General features: G+C 38.9%; 3 protein-coding genes across 52 annotated transcripts in view; 2 read left to right on the top strand and 1 right to left on the bottom strand.

Moving 5' to 3' along the window:
• The window catches only part of PCM1 (pericentriolar material 1), an 80,468-nt gene extending 78,086 nt beyond the window's left edge, over window positions 1–2,382 (bottom strand). For 16 of the 50 annotated variants that reach the window (XM_072776151.1, XM_072776145.1, XM_072776150.1 and 13 more), the window contains exons 1-2: window positions 1,992–2,324; window positions 412–481 (exon numbers count right to left, since the gene is read on the bottom strand). The gene's annotated coding sequence lies outside the window, so the exon portion shown is untranslated. Of the gene's footprint in view, window positions 1–411; window positions 485–1,991 lie in introns of all 50 variants that reach the window. The other 34 variants (XM_072776146.1, XM_072776141.1, XM_072776131.1 and 31 more) reach the window with 9 other exon arrangements.
• Window positions 206–7,797, top strand: LOC140604497 (uncharacterized). Its single transcript, XM_072775743.1, has 5 exons — window positions 206–334; window positions 1,293–1,655; window positions 2,031–2,757; window positions 3,784–3,839; window positions 7,571–7,797. The coding sequence occupies exons 1-3, from the start codon at window positions 206–208 to the stop codon at window positions 2,700–2,702; spliced, it is 1,164 nt and encodes a 387-aa protein (XP_072631844.1). The 3' UTR covers window positions 2,703–2,757; window positions 3,784–3,839; window positions 7,571–7,797.
• A 16,023-nt stretch (window positions 7,798–23,820) lies between these two features.
• FGL1 (fibrinogen like 1) overlaps window positions 23,821–27,934 on the top strand; it is a 29,594-nt gene continuing 25,480 nt past the window's right edge. The window contains exon 1 of the mRNA XM_072776162.1: window positions 23,821–23,935. The gene's annotated coding sequence lies outside the window, so the exon portion shown is untranslated. The remainder of the gene's footprint in view (window positions 23,936–27,934) is intronic.

Raw genomic sequence — 27,934 nt, forward strand, 5'->3', positions numbered from 1 at the left:
GTAGAGGAATCTGTAAATAAAAATTTCTAAAATCAACTAATAGAAAAGTTGTAGAAAAGGACTTAAAATTACATAGATTTGTAAAAAGAGGCAATCCAATAGCTGTCATAGGACAAATCTAAACTCGAACGACCTGAAAAAATTCTGGAAAGAAAGACATTTCAAAAGGCATTGCTTAAATTTTTCCAGTATTTAATAATTAGGAATGACATGGCTCTTTTCTAGCAAAAGTATGAAAGCAGACCAAAGTGGCATGCCAAAAAGCAATGCACACAGGGCAGCAACCCCTGGTCTGTTTACTAAATACAGTGAGTGGGTCCTCAACCACGCACTGGTATGTTGATAGCAGTCTCCATTTTAAAGTCTCCAACTATCAAGCAAAAAACAGTAACATAGATAATGTCAAATTACCTGTTTAAAAACTAGTTTTAAACTACTTCAGAAATGGCTCCTTCCCTGCTTCAGGCTTCAAAGCTGTTGCCTGCTTGTGATTTAAAAAAAACAAACAAAAAAACCACTTTAGTAAATTTACTTATACTATGGAGTATAGAATAACAAACACTATACTTACAACCTAAAATGTCTAGAAAAATGAACAGAAAAGGAAAAATCCAACTTATCAATATTTTAGACTGGTTACGTTAGTGCTTGTGAAAAAACCACGTGATCTACGTAAATGTTTAAATTATCCATACTTCTAAGATTCTACCCAACAAAGGGATACGTTAATAGCTACTCTGGGATGTGGTAAAAACGGTTAACTCTAATTATCCTGAAAAGAGCCATGCCAAAGTTGACTGCTCCTGTTGTCATGAACTTTCTGCCACTCCCAACCATTCAAGAACTTTGTATATCCAATAATAATAAAGTTTCTTTCCTTGAAAGCTACCCTACAAGAAAACAACTTTGTCACTGGAGACACACAAGGCTTACTGCCTTCAGTTTAGACCCTCCGTCTTACAACGGTTTCCAGGACGCTCACCGAGAAGGTGAGACTGAAAAGAAAAGAGCAGGTGCACCAGAAGCCCTAGGGCACCCACTCCAGTAACCAGAGAATACCAGAGGGCGGAGTCTGGAGGGCAGTTGTGGGGCGGGGGCCGCAGGGGGCCCAGCGAGCCCGCTGCTCCCAGCGCCAAACTACCCTCCGTTCCTCATAGGGCGCACGACACGGACCTCAAAACCCGCCAAAAATAAAAAAAAAAAAAAAAAAAAAAAGAAAAATATCCGACGAGGCGAGGTCCTCCGGAGTGGGCCGCAGGACGAAAAGTTTGGGCGACCCGCCTCCCTGGCAGGGCCAGTTCTCCAATCCCCAAACGCCAGTTTCTGCAGAGCAAGCAAAGCTTCCCGAATCCCCACTCCGGCGTTTACGTTCCCCGACCCTCGGCCCCTTCTCACCGGTCCTGCAGGACACACAGCTCGACTACTCCCGCTCGCCGCATGAAGCACCTCTTGGCCCAGTCGGGGGCGCCTCCCCCCCCCCGCCCCAGGCCCCTACTCCCACCCCGCCGTCCCGCTCTTCTGCTCGGAGGATCCCCGAGACGGCAAACCCCGCGCGGCTCACGGCGCAACGCAGAAGCGGCGGCGCTCCTCACCCGGCCTTCTGCACCCCAAAATCCAGACGCCGACGGGCCCCCCCAAGGGAGTCTGGGAGTGGGGTTGGGGGCGGGGCGCGGTCACGTCGGCCGCGGCCGCTCTGGGACCCCAACTAGAGCCCCGGCGCCCGAGCCCCAGGGCGGCCTCCTCCTCGGGGCCAGAAAATGAGGGGCGGGGAGGCACGGCCGGGGGCTCTGCAGCCACCAACGCGTCCCCCGGTGCCCGCCCAGGCCGAGCCCACGTCCTCCGGCCCGACCGCCTGCCCAGGGGACGTGACGCCGGAAGCAAGAAGACCCAGGCGCGGGGCCCCACAGGGTCGCGCGTCCAGGAGCCGCTGCTCTCCCGCCCCTGCGCCGCGCCGCCCTCCGTTGCCAAGGGCCGGGGACGCGCAGCATTACCTGTAAACGAAGCCGCCGCTCCTGCCGAAGGTAGAGTAGCGGTCAGGCCCCACGACCCGCCACCTTAGAGACCGCAGCAAGGAGCGCCCACAAGTTCCCCGGCTGCCTAGGGCCCAATGGCCGCCTTCTCCACCTCAGCTACTCGGCGCCAACCGCCGCAGCCACCGCCATCTTAGATCTCATTGTGGTGGGAGAAGAGGGGCGGGGGGGGGCACTGCAGAGGGGGCCGCGCGCCGGGAGACTGCGCCGTCGCCTCGGCAACGGCCGCGCGGGGGCGAGAACTCGGCCGCGCGGGAGCCGCAGTGCGACCGACGCGCTAGCCCGGAGTCACGTGACCGCCCGAGCCTGTGGTGTCACCTCGGGGGCGCTTTGAGCCCGGCGCCGCTGACGCAGAGGAACGACCGGAGACTACATATCCCAGAAGGCCAACTCGACCCTGGTTTATCGGCGTCCGCGCGTCCATCGCGAGAGGGAGAACTACAAATCCCGGCATGCTGTGGACCTGCGGGCGCTGCTCGGCGACCTGTGCGGAAAGGGAGTTCGAGCCTCCTCCTCAGCTGGAAAAAACGGAGGCTCGTGCTGGGTTTCTGTGTGGCTGGGTGTCAGCTCCGGATCCCGCTGCAGGGCGGGGAGAAAGACCGAAGTCCGTCTTCTGTTTCTTGCCCACCCACATCCGGGTTACGAAGAGACGAAAACCAGAAGGCCCTTTAGCAACGAACTAGTCCTGATTGTACACAGTGGCCGTTGATAATGGGAAGCTAATTGGGTAAACCAATTAACCAGATAGCTAGCTACTCGGGGAGAATCCTAAATGTTAAGGATGAACACCACCTTGGATTAATGTCCTCCTTTTTTTCCTTTGGAAGAACCAGATGATTTTAATCAAAATTTAGTATTGGGGAATTTTCTCTTAAAACTAAGTCTCTGAATTCTCTTTTTATTTATGCTCCCACCTCGGCAGTAGCTCTATCAAGAACGGTATATGGACAGACTTTTCTCGTTTAAAAAAAAAAAAATAAGGAAAAATTGGAAGAACCAGATGGTTTTAATCAAAATTTAGTATTGGGGAATTTTCTCTTAAAACTAAGTCTGAATTCTCTTTTTATTTATGCTCCCCACCTCGGCAGTAGCTCTATCAAGAACGATATATTGACAGATTCTCTAATTTAAAAAGAAAGAAAAATTCAACCGAGTGAATGCTAAGATCCAACTGGCTTTATTGGACGAAATAGGAATTAAGCAGCGTTCCATCTAGCAAATAGGGAGATCCTGCAGCTGTAGAAACGGGAATGTTTGTAAGGGCAGATGGGGGGTGGAAAAAAGGAAATTATTAGCAAAGAATGGAAAAAAGGAAATTACTAGCAAAGAATGCATTGATTCTGGCAAGGTTGCCTTCCTAAGTGAAAAGGAAAGCCCTGCCAGGTGGATTACTGACCTACTGATGGCCAAGTAATTCTGACTAAAGGTTACGTTTACTGGGGTGTTGAAACTGCATTTAGGTCAGATATTAAGGCTGAGTTGGTTGAGGTGGGGTTTAGCATACACGTTCCATTTGGGGGCCTGCTGTTTCCCTTCTAACACTCCTAACACGCCAAAAAAAGGGGGGGCGGGGGTAATGACTTTTAAGGCCTTTCGTGTACTTACCTGAAAAGTTAAAACACTTCCAATTTTACCTGAGTGCGAGGGCATTCTATATTTCAGACAGTTTGTGAGATGAGCTTAAGCAAAGAGTAGAATGAATGAATAATGGGCATTTAGGTTCCAACAACAAATTGTTCTCAATCCCCAACAGAAATTGTTCAAAGAAGCCAAGTAGTAGTAGAACTGTTATCTCGATACATAATTCAGGTAAATTAAACTCTTTCTGAGACTATATTCAGGTTCAAAGTCATTGCAATGATCTTTGTCACTGTCTTATGTTTTTGAGTACATTTCTGTGTGTCTAACGTTGATGATTAGGTGACGAATTCATAGTCCCTGCCCTTGAAGGCTAATATTTTAAAGAATGATGGAGAAGTAGGATGTGATGTAAATAAATTCTGTTTTGTAAGAAAACAAAGTGCTATGAGAATCCAAAGCACAGGGTGCCCTATGCCCCATTCTAATTACACCACTAGATAGCTCTGAGATCTTGGGCAAGTTTCTGAACCTTTCTGAGTTTCAACTGCCCCCTCTATAAAATAAAGGGGAGGGAACAATAATATTGCCTACCTTGCAGGGATTTTTTTAAGTAGTATTTGATAGAAGGCACAAATTAAGCATTTTATCTGTTGTGATTTTCTTAATTCTCCTGACTCTCCTGAAGAGATTGATTTCACATTTGTTCTATTTTAGAAACAAAAGGTTAAATAAATAACCAAAATTCTGACAGCTCCAAGTGGTAGAGTCTAGGTTATACTGGGGTCTACTAAACTTGGAGGGATTGGGGGGGGGGGGGTTTGATTAAATAAGAGAATGAATGGAAAAAGTTAATATGTGGTAAGGCCTCAAAATATTAGCTATCTTTATTATCATCACCGTAATCATCTTTTTGTTTATATATACCTATTATTTTTAAATATGTAGAGGCTATTGTCATTAAAACAATTCAAATGATTAAAAATATTATTTAAGTCAATATGGTCATTATGCTTTCAAAATTCATGGTCTCTAAAAAAAATGTCAATACTATTATGTCTGTTTAGCAGGGGGAGGAGTCTGAGAAATTTTTACGTTAAAGAGAGATCCTCAAACTCAAATATGAGCATACTGATCTTAGCAGAGAACAAGGGAAAGAAAAAAACATGAAAAACTATATAATTATTCCAGATCTCCAAAACCTTAACATTCAGAAAACAAACCTTATACAAAAGAATCAATTTAGTATTAGTAATGTATGAATATCGCCAATAAATGATACGATAGTAAGTGCTGTAGGAATTCAGAGAAAAAGTATTGATGCATTGCTTCAAAGATAATGATGGCTTCAGGATTTCTGCATAGGATGAAATTAGGAGCAACAGGTGGAAATGTAGATGGGGAATATAGTGGTCTCTCAGAGATACATGTTGAAACTACCTCTCAGTTTTCCACATTTAAGAACAACTTGATATATGTATTAAACATGGGAGAGGAGGCCTAAATGGAAAGCATGCTTCAGACATATATTTCATCCAGAATTAGTGATGGATAAAGCAGAAATGAGACTATATGAAGCAGAGGATTCCTATGGGGGGACAGGGAGAAAAGAAAGAACTGATGAACAGGTTTCTATCTATTTATACAAACTCTAGAAAATCTTAAATGGTGATCTGAAGAGATTGGACTTTGTTCTATAGATAGTGTAAAATCACATGGAGTCTTTGAAAGAAGCAATGATATAATGAAGTAGTTATTTTAAGACTTTAATCTAGTAGCAATGTTTAGAACAGGCTAGGGAGAGCAGAGACAAGGAGAACAGGTGGCAACTGGCATGAAGTAATTAAGGTCTGGCCTAATGTAGCAGGATAAATCAAGTCAAAGAGTTGCTTTCTGATTGTTGTGTAAAATAGCATTTTTATGATCAGGGGGTGCTTACAGTAGAACATTTTGGGCTATCTCATTTATCTCTTTAATGTGTTCTGTGTTCTATATCCACAGGATTTAAGTACAGTGAGAGCAGAAACCCTGCCTTTTGTAGTTCTTTATATCACAAAAGCCCAACAGAGTTCATTTACTGTATTTTGATATTCACGAATTTGGTCTTTGAAATAACAAGTTTTCGCAATACCTAGGTTTAACCTGCAGGTGGTGATAGAACTTAAAGGAAAAATCCTTAGTGACCACTATACTATTATAACTGAATTTTGTGGTTGTTTTTATATGTGATTTTTTTATACACCCAAGAGACTATATGACACTTCTGTAAATTATATAGCACAATAATAAAAGAAATACTCAATAACCCACCGCCTAAGCTAAAATATAGAATATAATCAATCCATTTAAGGACACTTCGTGCTTTTCTCCAAACTCATTCCCCTTTGCAAACATAATTACTATCCTGTATGATCTCGGTGTTACTATTCTCTCATTTTCCTCATATAGTTATATGTATATATGCCAAAATAATGTGTTGTTTGGTTTCACTTGTTTTCTAACTATAAAAACGTCATCACACTGAATATATTCTTGCTTAACTTGCTTTTTCATGCAGCCTTGTTTCTGAGATTCATCCATGTTGATGGGTGGAAACTCAAAATCTTAAGAGCAGAATGTAAAATTAATTTTGGAATATTTCAAAAGTTGAATCCAAATGACATTATCTTTATTCTTCATATTAGCTTTGTGAGTAACTTGATGGAGGAAGGAATTGATTATATAAACAAGAAATCAGTTGAAGAACTCTGACCTAGTTCTTACATTTTTTGGTTAAATTTAAGCATTTCTTTCCTTTAATATAGCCCAGAATTTCTCAATCATGGCATGATTGACATTTTGGGCTGGATGACTCTTTGTTGTAGGGGGCTGTACTGTGTGTTATAGTATATTTATCTGCATGACTGACTTCCTCCCCTTAGATGCCTATAGCACCCTACCTACCCTGATGTGACAACCAAAAGTGTCTTCTGACATTGCCAAATACCCCCCCACACACACCTAAGGAGGGTAGGGTGGGGGCTGAGGGCAAAAATCATTCCTGAGTGAGAAAAACTGGTCTAATCTTTGCATTGAGAAAATCATGTTACTGAGGGTTTTTCTTTTTTTTTTTTTTTGAGGGTTTTTCTTATGTACCTCTTTTGCTCAAAAACCTAAACTTTCAAATACTTAAATCCATTAATGACTATATGTAATTATATCGACTAATTATATCAAATCTACATACATAAGTAATATTTCAAGGCTCTTCTTACCCTCCTCCATTTTCTCCTTATCTAATTACTTTGACATCTCTCATTACTGCCTAGTTCAGACTTTCTATGACTGGATTCCAAATACCTAATTCCTGCTCTCAACATACAATGTTAATATTTACACCAGTCTGAACTACCCTTTCCTCCATAACCAGTTTATATCCTTTTCTTTCAAAAATCACTCATTCAATAAATGTACATGACAATCCTAACCATATTTGCATTTCATCAGTCTCAACATGGCTCAGCTCCTAGAATTATGATATGCTGCTGCTTAAATATTCTTCTGTATATATATATTCTTGGGGGTCTATATATTTTTACTCCACTTTCTCTATTCATCATGAACCTAATTAGAGCTGCAATAGTTTAGTCCTATGTGGAATGCTTACTTCCAAGGACATATCAAGTTAGAGGGGCTTAAATAAAGGGATATAATAATTTAAAAACTACAAAGAAAATAATCTGTACCTTATTTCCTAGCCTCCCATCACCCCTACATCATATAATATTGAAAATATTAACTATACATAGATGTAAGTTAATTAAGTAGAGAAATCAGGCAATTAGGTAGGTGAGTTCCCAAAATATGGAAATATAGGCTGGTATAGATTTTGTTTTCTAATTATATGAAAGATGTTAGAAAAGTATGAAAATTCAGGGTGCCTAGGTGGCTCAGTTGCTTACATGTCTGACTCTTGGTTTCAGCTCAGGTCATGACCTCAAGGTCCTGCAATCAAGCCCCACATCTGACTCTGCACTAAGTGGGGAGTCTGCTTGAGATTCTTTCTCTCCTTCTCCCTGTGTCCTCCCTCCTACCCCTGCTTTTTCTAAAATAAACAAATGAATCTTAATAAAAGTATGAAAGTTAGTCCTCAGCTTTTACTTTAAAAACCTGTTAGTTGAAAATAAAATTATGTAAAATGAAAACTCAACAATGCCGTGGTTATAAGAGAGTAATCTGGAATGGAATGACTTTATAAAAGATGAACCATGAGCCAGAAAATTGTCTTTTCTCAAATAAGGAGATCTACAAGTGACAACTGGATTTGGTATATGCTTGCATATAAGCATGGGCTAGTGAAGAAGTAGCCAATGTGATTTGGGTATAGTGATCTATATAATATCCCTATTATATCATATGTTGGGAACCAACAGATGCATGTGTTATAATTTTTGCTCTTTTACCATAAAAAGTCTTCCCACACTGCATTTTGCATTCTGTAAGAAAGATTCAAAGGTAAGGGAAAAAATGGCAACACATATGTGAACTCAGATCAACCAGCAAGAGGTTAGAATGCTCTTTCTTTACCACAAGATCACTAAATAATTTCCAGTGTTAAAAACTGGGGGAAGCTGGGTGGCAGGATGGACAATCCAATCTAGATAAGGAAAAATGTAAAACCTTGACAACAGGTGCAGTAGAATGATGTAGGGCAAAGATTGACAAACATCTTCTGTAAAAAGCCAGATATTAAATATTTTAACTATTGTGGGCCACACAGTATCTGTCTCAACTACTAAGTTGTGTGATTGTAGAGTAAAAGCAGCCAGGCAATGTGTAATGGACGAGTACAGCCGTGTTGCCATAAAACGTAATTTTGGCTACTGAAATTTAAACTGTATATAATTTTCTCATGGCACAAAATATTAATCATCTTTTTTTTCAACTGTTTAAAAAATATTAAAACAGGCAGTGAGCCCAATTTAACCCATGGGCCGTAGTTTGCTGACACTTAATGTAGAGTACTCAAAATTGAAAGTTTTTCGATAATTAATGATAAATGGAAGGAGAAATTAACAATGCAAGAAAATGCAGTTTCATTACTTTGCAGGATGGTTATTTTACAAAGAATAGTTTGAATAAATAAAGGGAAGATATAAAGCAAATGTAACTGAACATTTGTAGATTTTAGTTTATACTATTTTCTTATATATTCTGCACACACACCACACACACCCTTGGCTAGTTGCAGCCATGCATTGCCTCCAGGAAGGATTGGCAGCCACTAATACCAGAAACAAAAGATACAACTTTTAGACCTAAGAGAAAAGATTAAAATAAGTCAGAGCAGTTCCCACTGCCTGGGTGGAAAGAGGAAGAACTGCTGGGAAAGTTAAAGAATTTTATGCTTTTCCCTGCATCTCTGAAAATAATGAAGGAGAGGAAAAGAAACTCTGTGGGGATCTGTGACCAAAGAGAGCCTAGAAAGCTCTATGGTTGCAGCAGGGAGCTCTCTGCAAGGCTCACCCACCACAAGCCCAGGAAGTCATGTGGAGCTCTGGGAGGAGAAAGACTCTAACCAGCTGACATAATGGATCAAGAATGAGTTTAGAACTCCCCAAACCTATCAAATAGTCTTGAAATCCAATCAGAAAAACAAGAGTTACATTCATCTTCCACATGTGAGTTTGTGGCATAAGAAACATACCCACTTTACTTACACAGTTCAAATGTCAGCTACCTGAGTGTTCCCAAGTCCTCAAGGCTGTTGGGGTAACCATGTCTCCATCATATGTATTAGGAAATCTAATATAGGAAATATATTAGATTTATATTAGGAAATCTAATTTCATATGCTGACATCTTCTAGAATGCTTTGAGCTAATGTTTTTCTATTATTTCTGTTTCTGCTGAATTCTTGATTTCTCTCAAGTCTAGCTTCTTTTGGCTGTTCTTTTTCTCCATCCCACATCATTCCCAAGACAGAACACAACCTCTTTCCCTTTATTTTCTCAAAATACCATGGAAACAAGGCACCTCTGTGTGGAATACTGCTTTCCACTGAAAATTCACAGTTAATAGTGTAAGATGGGGAGGAGGAAGAGGAATTTATACTGCAGCCATTTGGACACCCCTGTTCTTTTTTAATTTTTTTTTTTAAGATTTTTTTTTTATTTATGATAGTCACACAGAGAGAGAGAGAGAGAGAGAGAGGCAGAGACACAGGCAGAGGGAGAAGCAGGCTCCGTGCACGGGGAGCCCGACGTGGGATTCGATCCCGGGTCTCCAGGATCGCGCCCTGGGCCAAAGGCAGGCGCCAAACCGCTGCGCCACCCAGGGATCCCCGGACACCCCTGTTCTTCAAAGATCTTTGGCCATAGCCTTGTACTTCTCTCTGGCTGCCTCTCACCCAACTCCCTGTCATTTGGATACATTATTTCTTCACATTCTACTCCCCACTGTCATCTCATTAACTCCTTCTCTTTCACCCTTTTTCTCTTGGGATACACATGGAAACTCTAAATTCTTCATTAAATATTCATTAACAAAACAATTTAAAAAAAGATTTAATTTATTTATTCATGAGAGACATACAGAGAGAGGCAGAGACACAGGCAGAGGGAGAAGTAGGCCCCATGCAGGAAGCCTGATGTGGGACTCGATCCCAGGACCCCATGATCATGCCCTGAGTCAAAGGCAGGTGCTCAACCGCTGAGCCACTCAGGCGTCCCAACAAAACAATTTTGTTCTCTTGGTCTTGCCTCTAGCTTATCCCAGTGAGACCCACTATTAGAATAATGCTCTTCCTCTGCTGATTAATATGATCCATTTCCTCAGCATGGAGCTCTAAGAGAATTATGTCTTTTTTGAATGCTAAAATCAATTGCATAAGGCTCTTCACTATCCTGATTAGCAGAAATTGTAGGAAGAAACATCTTCATTCCCCTGACATCTCCACCCCTAATCATCAGAAATGGGGGGGGGGGGGCAGTGGCTAAGTTAGTTTTTAGTAGCCAGTTCTTAGTCTAATCCATAGTGTGGAGAGGTCTCTAAATACAGAGACTGTATCTAGTTTTACAGATAGGTCCTGGGTTTTATTGTTGTTGTTGTTCTTTGTTATACTGCCATCATCTTGTCATTTTTGAAAACCTTCCCACATAGTCTGGGGCCATTATTATCCTCTACACCAGTGATTCTGCTCCTGATCTCTCAGAAGCTTCTCATGGACTCCTGCGTGTGATGTGTGTGTGTGCCTATGTGTGTGTGTGTATGTGTGTGTGTGTTGGGTAGAGGAGTTGTAGGACATTGAGGTTGGGGAAACAAAGATTCTCCTTATAATGTTATGGTCCAGGTTTAGGTTGTCCTCAGCCATGGCTGGCTTGGGCTTCCACCCTTTGTCTCTGATTAGCAAAATCCCTGCACAGGCTATAATCATGTTCTCAGATTGGGCAACCCCACTGCCTCTTGTAAAGCTAGTGAAGCACTGTAGCAAGTGGATAAGAGCATGTTTCTAAGGCCACACTACTTCAGGTCAAATCCTATTGTATAGCACCCTTTCTGTCTCAGTTACCTTGTTGACAAAATGGCAATAGAAATAATAATGCATATCTCAAAGGGCTGTTATGAGGATTAAATGAGTTAATATACTGCTCAGATAGCACCTGGCTCACGGTCAGTGATATATAAATGTTTATTCTTATTAAGTTTACAAAGAAAGCCTTGTGCTAATACTGACTTGGGCCTCCATGTTTTTGGAATTCCAACCTGCACCCCCATTTTAGCATAGACTTCAAAACATTTACAACTATACTTCATTGGTTTTAACCATAGGGACTACATGATAGAAACTACTATGAAGACACATGTGGTCTCATTATGAGCACTTGCAGTTAAAGGAACGGGTAAGAAGTCACTGGCTTTGGCTGAGAAGTTAATAGGAAGTGAGGCCCTGGAGTCCTTGAGTGTATATCATCCTCTTTACAAAGCTTGGTGGAAAGGGAAAGAAGAAATCAGAGGTAGGTAGAGACAAGAATTGAGGAAGATTTCATTTTCTAGGGCTTAAAAGAATTAAGCTTGTTTATAGGGTAAAAGAGGGATGAGACTCTCAAAGGAGGTGATATTAAAAGTGAGAAAGGGGAAATGTAATTAAAGAAATGCAGTTCTTGAGAAGAAAGAAGCAGCTGGATTCAGAGCCCAGGTGGAAGAAATAGACTAAAACAAGAGGAATTAATACCTACAGAAGCAACTCTCCAGCAATGGGGGGCTGGCAGTGGTAGACATACACTCCAGGGCTCTGGTCACAGGAGAGAGAAATTCTGATGTGGGCTTCTCAGAGGCCCAGTTGCTGAAGGTAATAGCACACTGATGAGACACCCTTTATTGGCTCTTCTCCCTGTTCCAACTCACTTCACTATTCCCTTGCTTATGCTTCCTGGAATCACCACTCAAATTAATTACTTGCATCCAAATCTTTGTATCATGCTGTGCTTCTGGGAAACCCCAATTTCAACAGATTGTGAGAAAGAACGTTATCTCAGGCTTTCTGATTCCAGGTACTTGGATTTTTTCAGCCAAATCATGCTTTATCATTGCCCAAATTTAAGTTGTGCATTTTGCTTCTATGTCTGGCATACCAGTCATGCTATATCATCAGAGGAGTAGCCTAACATAAGGACATTCTCAAGAGAGATGTGTGGAAGCAGTAGAAGCTAACTGTCAACATGTGTCATTCTCCTTCACTTCCATTTTTCTGAAAATGACTCTTCATTTTGGGGAATAGATGGGTATGTTATCTCTATGTCTACTCCTTCATCTATGTCTAAAGTGATATCTACATTTTCATCTACATATATGTCTGTACTAAAGTGTGGATATATGTTATCATATATATATTATATATATATATATATATATAATATGTATATCCACATTTGATAAAAATAGGTATCAGCCAGGGCAGGACAGGCAGTTGGGATATGAATAGGAACAAGGAGGTAGTGATGTATCAGAGTTCTTTATTGGTTTCTGGCTGGCTAATTTAGGCAAAAGTAAATTTATTGGAATTTACTGGAGAATGTGGGACTCACAGAATCAAAAGATGTCTGGGACATCAGGCTTCAGAATAAACAGGAATTAAAGGAGCTATGGGAAGCCAAGTAACAGAAAGCAAGGAAAGAGCAATTGTGTCATAACCTGAAGTGTTTAGCCAATATACTGCTGCCTCTGCTCATTCTGGAATGAATGACCTTCCTTGGGTCTCTTCCTAAAGATGCAAATTCCCTGGAGAAAGTACTGAACTTCCTCATCCCACTACCCACCAGTGTCCCTGATAGGGTGAGAAGATCTAGCCATTTTGGCTCCTGCCATGAAAGTCCTGAATTATTTTTCCCAAATGTTATGGAGAGGCTGTGGCTAGAAATAGAGCTGCTATTAGAAAGGAGGAGCAGAAGCCAGAAGACAAAAGAATAACAAATGTCAACTGGAAACCTCATCAGGTAACCAGGCAGGGCTTTTGGCTGGGGCTGCTTACTGACTGCAGATGAGATAGGACTGGTCTTTGATAAGTGAATAACTGTAAGAACCTTATGATCTAGAGTACACAAGAATCCTTCACTGTAATATGTATGATATAACATTTAAAGGACAAACTTAGAAATATGGGAATACATTGAAATAAGCTTTAGTAATTGAATGAAGTGATGCTAAATAAAATTACCTTAGAATAGGAAAATAATTATTGATATTTTGCTGTGTTCAGACCTGCAGGTCAAAGTTGGCTATCATGGTGCTTCTGAGAAAAACGTTCTGCAGGCTGAATGAGCACCAGGGGCAACAGCACAGAAGTAGAAAGTATATCTTGAGTTTGAGGAATGGCATATATCCAGTCTGGCTGGGGTGCAGGGAACATGAGATTGTTCAGATATTTTCATGCAGACTTTAATTCTTTTAAAAGCTGAACAAATCTTTTAAAGACAATTACCTGCTTTACAAAATGGTTTTTAATTCTCACTTAGCCTGCATGATCAAATACTCAAAATCTGACTCTGGATCTCACCAATTGAAGTTCATAGTTCATCTTTTGGCCTCTTGTCATCTTTTATTTTTTAGCAGGCACTAAAAGGAATTAAAGGGCAACTGACATATTTGTACACCAATGTTTCATAGGCACTATTAACAATAGCTAAAAGGTGGGAACAACTCAAATGTCCATAGATGTATGAATAGACAAAATGTGGTCTATACATACAATAGAATATTATGCTATATCATCAGAGAATGATATAGGCAGGAAATTCTGATACATGCTACAACACCAAAACTGGAACCTGGGAGATATTGTGCAAAGTAAAATTGGACACAAAAGGACATATACTGAATGATTCCGCTTGTGTAGGTAACTCGTGTAGTCAATTCATAGAGACAGAGTCAAATGTGGTTCCCAGTGTCTGTGGGCAAGGAGAAGGGGAGTTAATATTTAATGGGGTCAGATTTTCAGTTTGGGAAGATGAAAAAAACTCTAGAAATGGATGGTGGTAATGGTTACACAAAAATGTAAAAGTTCTAATGCCACTGATGTATACACTTAAAAATGGCTAAAATGGGAAAAGATGGTTGGAATGGTAAATTTTGTGCTGTATATATTATATTACAACTCTTTAAAAAGGCAACCGATAGTCTTTCTCATTGAATCACCAGAAAAGTACAGCAATAGACACTCTCTAGGGTATCTGGACTCTGCTTTCTTCCCCAAAGCCAATGAATAATTCCTGCAATTGCATCCAAAGATGTAGTGGAAATGAGAAAGACTACCTCCAGATCCCACCTTCATGGAAGAATTTGTTGCTCCATTACTTGGTGTTTGTGGTCAGCAGTCCGACCCTTTAGGGATCCTCTTGGCTGTGGACAGCCACTTCCTGCCAAGGTCTCTCTCCTTTCTGGGGCAGCCCACACATAATGATCCATCTAGCAGGGGCTAAGGCCCAACCATTCTGGCCCAAAGCAGGATACCTCTGATGGACCATTTTAGTTCTGGTCGACCATTTTAACTCCCCATAGGTTCTCCCTTTCTCTAGTTCTTTTTCCTTCCTCTCCCTTCTAATCACAAAACACTCCCTCATAAACATCCTGTGCACAAAATTCTATCCCACAGTCAGCTTCCTGGAGAATATAGCCTGAATAAACAGACCAAGTTCCTTAAAAACAGAAAGAAAGGAAAAGATGTACAAAGGAACAAGGATGACAGTGGATTTCTTGTTGGAAACAATGTAAGTAAGAAGCAATGGAGTAACCAGGATGCTACATGCAACAGAACCCCTTTCAGAGTCTAAGCCACAAATATTTTCAGATATGCAAAAACTAAAAAAATCATTCACCAGCATGTCCACACTACAGAAAAGGTCAGTTTGAGAAAACTCATGAAACTATATGCTAACAATTTGTGCACTTTTCTCTATTTTTTGCTTTGATGAATAGTTCATTAAAAAAAAAAAAGGGATCCCTGGGTGGTGCAGCGGTTTGGCGCCTGCCTTTGGCCCAGGGCGCGATCCTGGAGACCCGGGATCGAATCCCACTTCGGGCTCCCGGTGCGTGGAGCCTGCTTCTCCCTCTGCCTGTGTCTCTGCCTCTCTCTCTCTCTGTGACTATCATAAATAAATAAAAATTAAAAAAAAAGAGGCAAGCAGAGTAGTTGACATTTGTTGTGTTATGAGTAAGGATAGCTTTCTTCTGTACACAACCTGATCCTTTGTCCTGGCTGCCTTAATAGTCCCTGATGATTTTGTACAGATGGTACCTCAGTATCTCTCTAATCAATCCAATTATTTTTTAAAATTTTATCTAATTTTTCAAGTTTTTCTTGATAAGAGTGTTGTGCTGATATAACCTCTTTCATTATAGATTAAAGCAGGGTTTTCTGTTACCTTTCTTTATTTGTGAAATTCTTGTTCTGTTAAAAGTGTGAATGAATTTGGCAATATTAGAAAATGATTTTAGGAGAAGGGTATTGTTTCCATCTATACTCACTGCTTCATGTATATACTCTCAATAATAACAAGGGCACAGATAATTTGGTTAATTCATTGGTGAAAATAGTCAAGGGACATGAGATAGGTTTGTCAGGCATCTTGCTGAATGAGACAATCTTCTACTAACTCAGTGGATCGATCCTCCTTTCTTTATCCTTTAAATTCCCTGATTGGCTATTAGGTGAATGGTACATACTGGGAGCCTCCCTTACGTATGAAAGTCACCATAGCACTCATGTCTGGCAAAAATTTCTATCCCTGGATCCATCAACTGTGAAAAAGACAGCAGAAGTGTAGCCTGGATGTATGAGTGTTATATGTCTATGGTACCCTAAAATATAGGTGACTGGCTAATTGGATTTTTTCTTTTAGAGATGTGGAATTTGTATGGAAAGATGTAGGGACTAAATTTCCAGTAAAACTAAAACATTTTAAGGGCTGCTGCTACAGAATAAATTGAAGAACTCCTCTTGTTATGGTTTTTAGAGCTGTCCTTATTCTGCCTTCCTTCAGCTTGTTTGTGGCAGCCTGTTATTGATTCTGCTACTTACCTCAACAGCCCTCTAATGAATCCAAATTTTTTTTTGCTCAATATGGCTGGATGAAGTTTATTTCTTTAGCTTGCAAACAAAAACAAAACGAAAACCAGTGTAAGTGAATTACTCTGAAATTCACCCTTAATATTTCATAACCTTTCATTGCTGGAGGGAGAGACAAGGGGTCTACTCTAAAAGTTCTAGAATTTTTCCTCAATGTCTCTAAGAGGGAAGCAGGAAAAAAGCACTTCAATCTTAGAGAATCACTTTAGTGTATACTCTTATGTCATGCACACATGAGTCAGGTCCCTATCCTTTGTTTTTTTTTATGCAGACCTCGTCATTGGTATACCTGGTAAAGTAATTCAAGTATAAAATGTAAACTTTTTAAATGTAAAATTTTAAAAGTTTAATATGCCAGCTTCTGGTCTCAAATGTACATGCAGAAAAATAAGTTCATTGTAGTGAGCCATGTGTGGGCTAACCAAAAAATGAGTTGGAATGCGTGTATAATTGTATAACAATGAATTTTTCTTTCTCCCCAGAAGATGTACAGTTAATTTGAAGTGAAAACAAGGAACTATATCTCAGAGTATTGTATTTAGGTGGTCTTATTTTTTCTAAGAAATAAAAATAATAATAAAAGATGAATACAAAATAAGGACAAATTTTAAATTCAAATGTGCAAATATTTTTTTGTCAAATGTATATTTTCAAAATCTATCCAAGTGTCCAGAAATTTTGTTGGAATAGTTGGCAACCCTAGGAATTTTACCTTTAGATGTGGTCATAGAAACATGAATCATCATGTGTTTTCCAATTAGTTGAATAACGTTTTAAGAGGAGATAATACTTAAGGAATCTAAAACCCAAAGGATAAAAAAAAGCACACATCGATATTGGACTTACATGTGTGAATGAAAGAGATTTATAGCAAATTTATAAAAGAAGGCAGGGAAGTCATACGGTGGAATAGAATGAAAAAAGACATCTTGTGTTACTGCCTATCTCTCTTATGTACAAGGGCATATTTTAAAATGTGATTTTACTTAACATGAACTTGTTTTCTTTTTTTCTCCTACATATTTTTATACGATATAGCTGAATTTCTTCCTCATGTGTTAAGTGTAAAAAATATGCCTTCTATTAAAATTCAACATTTATTTGGTTGCAATTTTTTATGACATGTTATCTTATGGAGAGAGTCTTCTTTAATCAGAAAGATGTTATTTTTCAGAAGCATGAAATAAATGTAATTCTGAAGTTCTTGCATACACATCGAAAGAAAAACAAACATTCCTTAGCCAGAGCTCTTTTTATTCTTTGCAGGGGAAAAAAAATGAATAAGAAAACATCTTTTGCACTTTGCTGTGTTATGGAACCAAGTTAAACTTGGTTAGATACCAGAGGAAACTAATTTCAGGTAGACAAGAAACCCCTGAAAAGAAGAGTAATGAATAAGCATTTCATTTTATCCTAACTAGGATGCAGGCAAGGATACTCTGCAATCTGAAGCTACACATTTTGGGGGATCTGTCAAATGTCTGTCAATATTACTTTTTACATGCTTTGTGTAGCAGGCCTAGAGAGTGAGCAGTCCAGGTTTGAGCAAAGGAACACAGGATTCTGGGACAGAGTTCTCCAGGAAACAACTGCATTTGGAGAAGTTCCTCCTCAAGGATTTGGTTTTCCTGTTTGGGATCCTGTAACAGCTGGAGTTCAATCAGAAAAGCAGAGCTTCTAGAATATATAAGGGATGACCTTATGCAATCGTGGGGTCTGGTGAAGTGGTCTCAGAAAGCCCCTTTTTTCACATTTGATGCTGGAGCTACACAGCAGGTCAGTGTAAAGGGCAGTTGTCTGGCTGTAAGGGAAACACTTATCCAAGAGGATGAGCTGAAACCTATATCAGTTCTTATTGCCTCTGACCTTGGGTGTCCCATAGGAGCTGAACCCTAAGCCATGAGCTGAAGGAAGATCCAGGGGAAGGCAGGGCAATTCCAGGCCTGACCGAAATCTTTTGCCACCAGGATGAGCCAACGGGTAGGCAACAGCACATGAAAGCCATATCTGTAGAAAGCATTACTATATTTTAGTATCATTAATTTTTTTTCTATGGGACCATTCCATTTCTCCCAAGAATTCCTGTCTCCTGTCAAGAAATATAAGGGCGTCTGACAGAAATCGGATTTGAAAAAGGTGGTTGGGCACACTCTTTCTATCCATATTTTCATTTAATTTCTCTGTGTATGGCTCCTACCTTCCAATATTCTGATGTATCCAAATGAAATGACTTTCCAAATCAGATTCTTGTAGGAATAAAAGATGGGCAAGTGGTAAGTAAATAAAGGTGACACGGGGTGGGGAAAGGCTATTGGGCCCAACTACACTTTATATATTATTTCATCAATTCCACTGCCTACCCTCCCCCCATTTTCACCCTTTACAATTACCCTTGAATTTTGTAGTTCCTCTAAAACCTCTACCAATAAATTATAATCTCTTATCTTCTCATGTATCATTTCTGTTTGCTTAGACATTGCAGATATGTGCCTTTTTGTTTCTTTACTGTCATTTTAAAAAGATTTAGGGAGAAAACATAGATAAAAGTGTATAGTCAATCCACCACATTTAACAAGGTTTTGATAACAATTTTCTGTTTAGTGACAGGCAGATCCATATTTATCTTCGGTAGAAAACTTTTCTTCTGCTTGGTGGGTGACATTTTAATGAGCTTTTATTATACAAAGTACAGCCCATATTATATTCTAAAAGGAGAAATTTTTTTGATGTAAGAGGCAAAATTTCTCTGTGTAATCCTGTAAGTGGTTTTCTTTAATGTGGGCATAGCTATATCACCACCAGTGCTTATGACTTAATTGGCTGGGAAGATAGGATTTTTCCCTTTCTTATGAAGAAGGAGAGGAGTTAAGGGTAGGATCTGGTCAACGATACTTCTACCCATGGAAGGTTACATAGCCCCTTCAATATGGGAGTAGTTTGGGTCCATGGATAAAATGAGAGAAGGCTCATGGGGGACCTCTGTGGAGAAGAAAATAGTCATAATTATTATCTCTGTTTATACTTTCCTTCTCTGCATCACAATTTCCTTCTATTTCAGAACAGTTTTGCAAACATCACAGCCTGTTAAAAGCTTGTTTTGGGGTTTCAGAAAGGGACTTATGACCAAGTCTAGGGTAGATTAGGAAAGGAGAAAGTAGCCTTTTCCCACAACCACCACCTCCATCTTGAAATCTACCTGGTAGCAACAGCAGCATTTCAAGACACTACCATGGTCCCAGAACATCAGGAGCTGGCCAAGAACAGAGCAACAGTTTTTTAGTGTAATAATATGGGTTTTCCATTATACAATGTTATGTATCAGTTATACTTTAATTTAAAAAAAGAGTTTAGATAAAATAATAGTAATATGGGTTTTCCAACTTGATAATTGCAGTAGCTTTGTCATTGTCTGTTTAGAACACCAGAGAAGCTGTGAAGGAGTCTCTGACTTATACGACTCTGTGTCTGTCTCAGCTCCAGCCTAGTTGATTCACACATTACATATATTTATCAATATTGCCTAGTTATCCACGAACTCCCCTATGATATAAAATGTTAATCCTCATTATGTTCTCAGGAGGTTCCTTGTAGATGATAACAAATGAGCAAAAGAGAAGAATTTAGGGGCACCTGGGTGGCTCAGTCCATTAAGCTTCCAACTCTTGATTTGGGCTTAGGTCATAATCTCAGGGTTGTGGGATCAAGCCCCATGCTGAGTCCCTTGTAGGGCTCTGTGCTCAGCATAGAGTCTGCATATTCCTCTCTTTCTGCTCCCCCCCCCCACTCGCTCTTTCTCTCTCTCAAATAAATAAAATCTTTAAAAAGAGAAAGAGAGAAGAATTTAAGAGTAGGAGTGGATTTTAGGGACTAGTTGATCTAATAGCTTTATTTTACGAGGAAATTGAGGTTTAGAGAGCCATGACAGAGCATGAATATCAATGCAACTCTCAATTTTCAGTTAATTGTTTCCACTCATTTGACTGTACCATTCATACTGACATAACATGGATTAATTCCATGTCTAGCACATTCCAGAGCTATTTACTTAGGATCTATTAATTTTTAGTTTTCCCTAGTTATATAGACAATAGAAATAGGGTCATTTACTACAACATTGGTTTAGTTTTACTAATTCAAAATGCTTCTCTAAAGAAATCTCTCAGACCCGTGCTATGTGAGAACAAGTTTTGTATTGTTTGAGGACTCTGCCTGTGATGATATCCAAACCAACATTTTAGGAAAGAGTTTTGTTACTTCCCCCTGAAGAGGCTCTGTTGCTTGAATGAAGACAGTTCTTGATGACATTTTTGCTTGATACTTACAATATACTTCATTCTAAATATTTCAGTAAAAGGCAAATTTTAAGTTTAAAATGTGATCATTGTATTCAAAGCACAGGATTTCGAAAGTTCCATAAAGGATGCATCTCTCTGAATTGAGAGTTAAGGCTGGAAAATATAACCATCAGAATATCTGCATACATGAAAGGATGTAGGATCAGCTCTCTGAGTCTAGTTCATAATGGGGCTGAGAACAGACATGTTTGATGCTGCAGCCTTGAGCAGATTAGAGATGGGGAGATCTGGAATTAAACCTTCCCACTGGGACTGGGTCAGGTATCAGATAATGGACAGGTGTCCAATCCAGCAGACACAATCCAGGATCCAGAGGGTTTGGATGACAATTGTACTAAAACTGATGTATGAATTGAGTTCTCTGAATAAGGTCTTCCAAAAGAAGAGGGAGAGAACTTGTCAGTGCTCATCTAATCCTGTCCTGGAGCCAAAATGACCTGATCTTGGTGCAACTGTAACTGTTGTCCAGTGGAAATATTCTCAGGCCAGAGAAGAAAAGCATATCTAATTACTTTACTGTGGAAAACAAACAAACAAACAAACAAAAAAGCCTCTAAGATTATCAATACCTTTATTCATGTTCTTGGTGCACCCAAACTGCTTTTGCCTCACTCTCCAGGGTGATTTTGCCCACCCATGAGGAATCTTCTGTGCAAATAACTAAACAGATTATCTTACTAAGCAATTCTCTTTTTCTAAACTAATGAGCTAGTTTTTCTGTTTTATGTATCCCTTGATAAACTGTTGAATGTAAGTTAGTTCCTGAGAAACTAATCACACTTAGGGTAAGTGAATTAAATCCAATTTCTTAGACAAGCTAATTTAAGATATAAACCTTAATAACCTCACTATTCTGTTCAGTGAAGCTGTCTTAAAAAAAATCCCCAAACAGCCTGAAAGTATGCATGCCAACCCTTCTTCCATTTCTGGTCCATCTCCTCCAACACTGAATCGAACCTGCTCCTCTTAGAGTGTTTTCTCACTTCTTTCAGCCAGTTATCTCTGGTCCCATTCTCATTTTAAAGGTTTGGTACAGTTAGCAAGGTCACAAATTTGACTTTTTCTCTTGAGAATTCTTCCCCCATATTCTTCAATGCATCTGTAGACTAAAGGAATAATATTTCTCCTATCAAGCTCAGTGTCTGTCAAGCTTTCAGGGAACATTGACCCTAGATTCTATCCTTATTGTCTGATTAGCTTTCTCTGGGTTTTTCTTGAGACAATGTCCCCAAAGACCACGTCCCCAATAGACAGCATTATCTATCTTTAATGATGAAGAGCGCAGACTCTCAGTATGACTATCTTTGAATCCTGGATCCACCTGATGCTACTTGTGTGACCTTGGGCAGGTTGCTTAAACCTTTGTGCCTTGGTTTCCTCATTTGTAAAATGGAGATGGTAACAATATCTTCTCATAGGACTGTTGTGGCTGACTGAGTTACTATATTTACCATGTCTAGCACATAAGTGTGCCACATGTAAGGGGCATTGTTATGGATATTATTGTTCCTTCTCTGATGAAGTGAGCACAGTTTATTAAATGCTTGACCGAGGAGAAGGCAAAAGGGATACAAGGAGGAAAAAACAGGTTGTATTTCAAAATATTTCATTTTACCACAGCCAAATAATCCCATACTTTTGCTTTTGACATTTAATGCCAGCAGCTTGAATTCTCTATGATTATGAATGCATAATTTTCACTTCCGTGTGTGTACATCACTGTCAGGGAGGAAAACTTCTAGTCAACCCGTCTATGTTCTTTGACTAGCCTAATAATTAAATTAACATAAAACAGATTAACAGGAAAGAAATTAATTTTGTATGTATGAGAGGCCCAAAGACAGAGACGCAAAAGGCAGTCAGACAGTTGAAGCATGATTAGCTAAGGAGAAGCAGGTAGTGGTTTGGGGCTTCAAAAGGAGAGGAAGAAAAGTCACTGGAAGAGGAGTAGGGCAAATGTTTGATAAACAAATGTTTGCCATGCCATGCAGATATATCTTTCTTTTCTTTTTTCTTTTTAAGATTTTATTTATTTATTTGAGAGAGAGTATGCACACAAATAAGCAGGGTTGGGGTGGGGGGCAGAGGCAGAGGGAGAAGCAGACTCTCAACTGAGCAGGGAGCCTGGGATCATGACCTGAGCCAAAGGTAGATACTTAACCAACTGAGCCACAGGTGTCCCCAAATATGTCTTTCTGACAAAAAGTTCTCTTTGGTATTAACTCCCTCCTGGTACAGAACCTCTATTTAAATTCTTTTAAGCAATTAAAGGAAAGATGAACAGCTCTTCTTGAGTCTGTTGAGATTTGATGGTCTTCAGCTTGAAATAATCCACATGTCAAAGTGGCATATTTAGGGGTCACGTATTCTGTTCCCCACTCAACTTCAACCTGTTTTCCTTTCCAGTAAATCATCAGGATTAGCTTTTTCTTCATAAACTTAAAATTTCTGAGTGAATGACAGGAAAATGTTTAATGGGAAAGTCAAACACTAGCAATACTTGAGTGTGGAAAACAACAAACGACAGAAAGAAAACACAACTCCTGTATTTTACTGGAATCTGAGTTAATAAATAGGGATCACAGAATGAATAGCAAACAACAGCTTGAGTTACATCACACAAAAAAAGAAATGATGAACCTGGTTTCCAGCCTGAAACTATTACTCAACCAATAGAGCTAGCAAGTTGAGTGTTACAGATTTGAAAATCCTCTAGAGTTTAAAACAAAAGGAACAACTCGTACAGGGTGTGATTGATGCATACAGATAAATTTCGTAATTTTGCACCTCAGGGAGTTTTTGTTTTTCTTAAAGATTAACTAAACTGACCATTTCATCTTGGCAATTATTAGCTTGCCACATTTTTTATAACTAAGAAAATTTGGACATATTGTAGTCGAATGACACTTTAACCCTATCTTTGTAGGTAAAACTTTATTATCCTTAGTACTATAAAGCAAAGCTTCAGCTGAACGTTGGTGTTACTTAACCTTCAAGTGAGAATTATCAAAGTTCCAAGTACAGAAATTCTCTGGATGAGTACAAAAATATGAGTTAAAAAATGAGAGATGAATTTTCATGAAGATACATTATTAGACCTTTCATAAAAAATTCATACAAATAGAAAAAAAGAAAAATATCTGAGTACTGTGATTTGTCATTGAATTTCCATTTTTAGCTTTCCTTCCAGTTAAACTGATTTCCTCATTTATTTGTTTCTGGATTAAAGCCAGAATCAACATTCTCCCTATTTCTAATCAAATAACAGGGAAGCAATTACAAATTCTGAATGCAGTTAGAGGATCCTGGGAGGCAGAGTGGCGGGACCTAGTCTGAGCTGTGTCTCTGACTCATTTTTTACTTCAAACAAGGTATTTAACATCTCTGTGCTTTTGACATAACTGTAATAATGCTAATTGATTTCATAGGTATGATATTAAGCATAATTCAGAAAACAACCATCGACTCCTAGGAGAGGTCAGGTTAACTACAGAGAAGACCACCTCTGCAACTTGGAAAATAGAGTTTTATCTCCTTTCCACTCCCAGTACATCTTGAATGTATTGGATGGGAATATGATGCAAAAAATAGGATTTGCAGTTTTAATATACAAGACGGGGACAATATTATAATTTCCATTTCAGAAGCAAAATCTTCAGAAATGCTTTTCTTTACTTCTCTTTTGGGAATCAAACGTATTTAGCTTTTTAAAGCTTTCACTGAGTATAAATGCTTAAGATAGGTAACAAAGATACTGTTATACTTCACCTTCAGAAAAAGAAAAAAAAATAGAAGAAAATAGTCTAAAAGGAATGTCTAACTCTGTGTTAATGGGCAAACTTCTAAGTAACTGTCTTATATTAAGGGTATAGTCCATTTGTGAATGCTAACTTACCAAACATGTTTCTTTCCAATAGCTCTCTCTTCTTATAATTTCTTATATCTTGTATCCTTTCATAATAGCTTGCTTAAAACACCATTTAAAATTTTTTTACATTAACATGTATTTTTGTTTTGTAATTGTTTTAAAAAGTTATATATCAGCTGAACAACACTTCAGTTTAAAACATAATATTTTTGTCTTTATTTTTTAAGATTTTTATTTGTTTATTTATGAGAGCTACAAAGAGAGAGGCAGAGACATAGGCAGGAGAAGCTGGCTCCCTCTGGGGAGCCTGATGCGGCACTGGATCCCAGGACCCCGGGATCACACGTGAGCCAAAGGCAGACACTCAACCACTGAGCCACACAGGTACCCCTGCCTCTAAGTTTAATTCACTATCAACTGACCTAAAAAAATTTTAGTGAGGGAGAAATTGCACTTTAGAGACCTAGAAAAAATTATGTCAAATAATACAGTACATCAAAGAATAGTCATTTGAAAACTATTTTTGTTTTACAAAAATTGAAAGTTTTGTAACAGCCTAAAGCAAAAACACTATAAAAGAACTACAACTGTATAGTAAGGAATTGGATAATCTGATGCAATTTTATCATAAGCCAGATTTGCAAAATAATAATGGTTTACTATGATGAATGATAGATACCAGACTTTCAAAGCATTTGAAATACTCAATACCTAAGCATTTCTTCAACATTGTAGAAGATATCTAGAATTACATTGGATGGAGGGTTGTCTGGGTAGCTCAGGACATGATTTCAGCTCAGGTCATGATCTCAGGGTCCTGGGATGGAGTCCTGTGTCAGGCTTTAGGCTCAGCAGGGAGCCTGCTTAAGATTCTCTCTTTCCCTCTTCCACTTCCTCTACCCACCCCCACCTCCCCACTCCTGCTATCACATGTATGCTCTCTCTCTCTCTCTCTCTCAAATAAGTAAATAAGCCTCTAAAAGAAAGAATTATAATTGGGCACTGAGGAATTTATATGATTTGAGACATTATCAGGCATTATTCTAAAGATTATCAAATTAAAAAATATATTTATAACGACATCTTGAAATGCCTTATTACTGAAGGAGCTGCCAGACTAGAGGCTGCCTCCTTTCTCTGGGAAAGATCAGATTTGATTATTTTAATGGCGATGAGATGGAAATTTGAGGACACCAAGAGTCAGAGCCTACCAAAACATTTTATTGACGCTTTATTTTCTATAACATCTCATGTATAGCAATATGTATACATGCTATATAATCTCCCAGCATCTCCCAGAGCTCTTTCAGCATACACTGTCTCTTATACAAGACCTAGAAACAGACGTAGATGTAAGACCATAATTTGTTTTGAAGCTCTTTAACTTTTTAAGCTAATTTATTCATTTCTAAAATAAAGTACTTGACCCCAGAAATAATAAAGGAACTTGATGAACCAAAGAAAATATGCTAATTTCAATAGACAGTATAAAAGCAAAGTCTGGAAGGCACAAAAATTTTGTGACTTTGAATTCTTGACTCCTGAATAATTTATCTGATAGCTGGAAGTGGATTAAAATAATGAAGATTTGGTTGCTATCACATTAGAAAAACGAGACATTCTTTTTACTACTGGAAAGAAAAAGGGAAAGTCCCAATCAATAATCCATTAAAATATATTGTTTCTTTTCAGTCAGAAGACTAATTTGAATCGGAGTCACAAATGAATGGTAGTACATCATATTTTTATGCTAATCTCCCAAATCAATGTGAATATACTTAGTGAAAATTTATTTTATTTCTTTAGCTAAATAATTTTCCCTCTCTGAGCCTTGTTTCCTAAGGTGTTAATGATGTTTGGATGATCTCACTTCCTTTTATTATAGTTTGACCCTGTGTACTAGGTTCATGGGATAATGCTTTCTACTTCCAAAATCTCTTTATGTGTTTTTAAAAAAGATTTTAATTTTCCATCTTCATTTTCTTTTGCTTGCTTATAATAAAACAATTATTCTTGCTTCTTATTTCCTGTAACATTAAAAAACTTTACATGTTTATGACTCTGCCACTGATTAAATGTTAAGAAACTTCCATGATGTGGAAGGGTAATTTTTTACTCTTTATGACTTGAACTTTATGACAAATTTAAAAATTAAATGATAACCATAAGATAGCCAAATTTTAAAATTTTAAAAATGTAAGGTTTTAAGTTTTCAGTTATTTATTTATTTATTTATTTTAATTTATTTTTCATTGGTGTTCAATTTACCAGCATACAGAATAACCCCCAGTGCCCGTCACCCATTCACCCCCACTCCCTGCCCTCCTCCCCTTCTACCACCCCTAGTTCATTTCCCAGAGTTAGGAGTCTTTATGTTCTGTCTCCCTTTCTGATATTTCCCACCCATTTCTTCTCCCTTCCCTTATATTCCCTTTCACTAGTATTTATATTCCCCAAATGAATGAGAACATATAATGTTTGTCCTTCTCCGACTGACTTACTTCACTCAGCATAATACCCTCCAGCAGTTATTTATTTTCTCTTGGGATTTTATAAATTCAAATATCTCTTTTTAAAACCAATATAAGCTAGCACACACCACAATGTCATATTTGCAAATCAATACAAACTTTAAAAAGCCATAGTTTGGGATCCCTGGGTGGCGCAGCGGTTTGGCGCCTGCCTTTGGCCCAGGGCGCGATCCTGGAGACCCGGGATCGAATCCCACATCGGGCTCCTGGTGCATGGAGCCTGCTTCTCCCTCTGCCTGTGTCTCTGCCTCTCTCTCTCTCTCTCTCTGTGACTATCATAAAAAAAAAAAAAAAAAAAAAAGCCATAGTTTATGAATGTTCTCTGTCAATGCTGAAAGAGGGGAGATGACAGAGGCAATCTGATAGAGACATCTAATAAATTCAATAGACAAAAAGAATTTGGTCTCTAATAAGCAACTGTAAAATTACAATAACAGAAGTTCTAAAATTCTAACTTTGATTCATAAATTTTCTTCTCATCAATTCACCAAATATTTTGTTGAGTATTTGACCCAAGTTGAATTGTTCCCCATAAAGTAACATGTTCAATCCTAATTTGCATTATCTGTGAATGTAACCTTATTTAGAAAGAAGTCTTTGTAGATAGAATCGAGTTAAGATAAGGTCATCTGAGTTAGGATGAACTCCAGTCCAGTGGTCTGGTGTCCTTGTATGAAGAGGGAAATTTAGACACAGGGAGACACAGAAACATGTGAAAGTGGAAGCAGAGAGTAGGGTGTTGCTGCCACAAGCCAAGGGATGCCAAGGATTCCTGGCAGCCACCAGATTCTAGAAGAGGCAAGGAAGCATTCTCTTCTAGAAGCTCTCAGAGGGAGCATGGCCATGTTGACTCCCTAATTCCACACTTCTATCCCCAGAAATGTGAGACAATAAACTTTTGTGGCTTTAAGCCACCCGCTGTGTGGTCATTTGTTATAGCAGCCCTATGAAACTGATACAGTACCTAACTA

Source organism: Canis lupus, chromosome 15, assembly GCF_048164855.1.
Source record: "Canis lupus baileyi chromosome 15, mCanLup2.hap1, whole genome shotgun sequence".
NCBI lineage: Eukaryota > Metazoa > Chordata > Mammalia > Carnivora > Canidae > Canis > Canis lupus.

Excerpts from the sequence above, each read along its gene's own strand:
- LOC140604497 (XM_072775743.1), top strand. The coding sequence starts at position 206 with ATGACATGGCTCTTTTCTAGCAAAAGTATGAAAGCAGACCAAAGTGGC. Across the intron at positions 335-1,292 it reads GGGTCCTCAACCACGCACTG|GGCCAGTTCTCCAATCCCCA; the intron begins GTATGTTGATAG and ends CCTCCCTGGCAG. Across the intron at positions 1,656-2,030 it reads CAAGGGAGTCTGGGAGTGGG|CGGTCAGGCCCCACGACCCG; the intron begins GTTGGGGGCGGG and ends AAGGTAGAGTAG.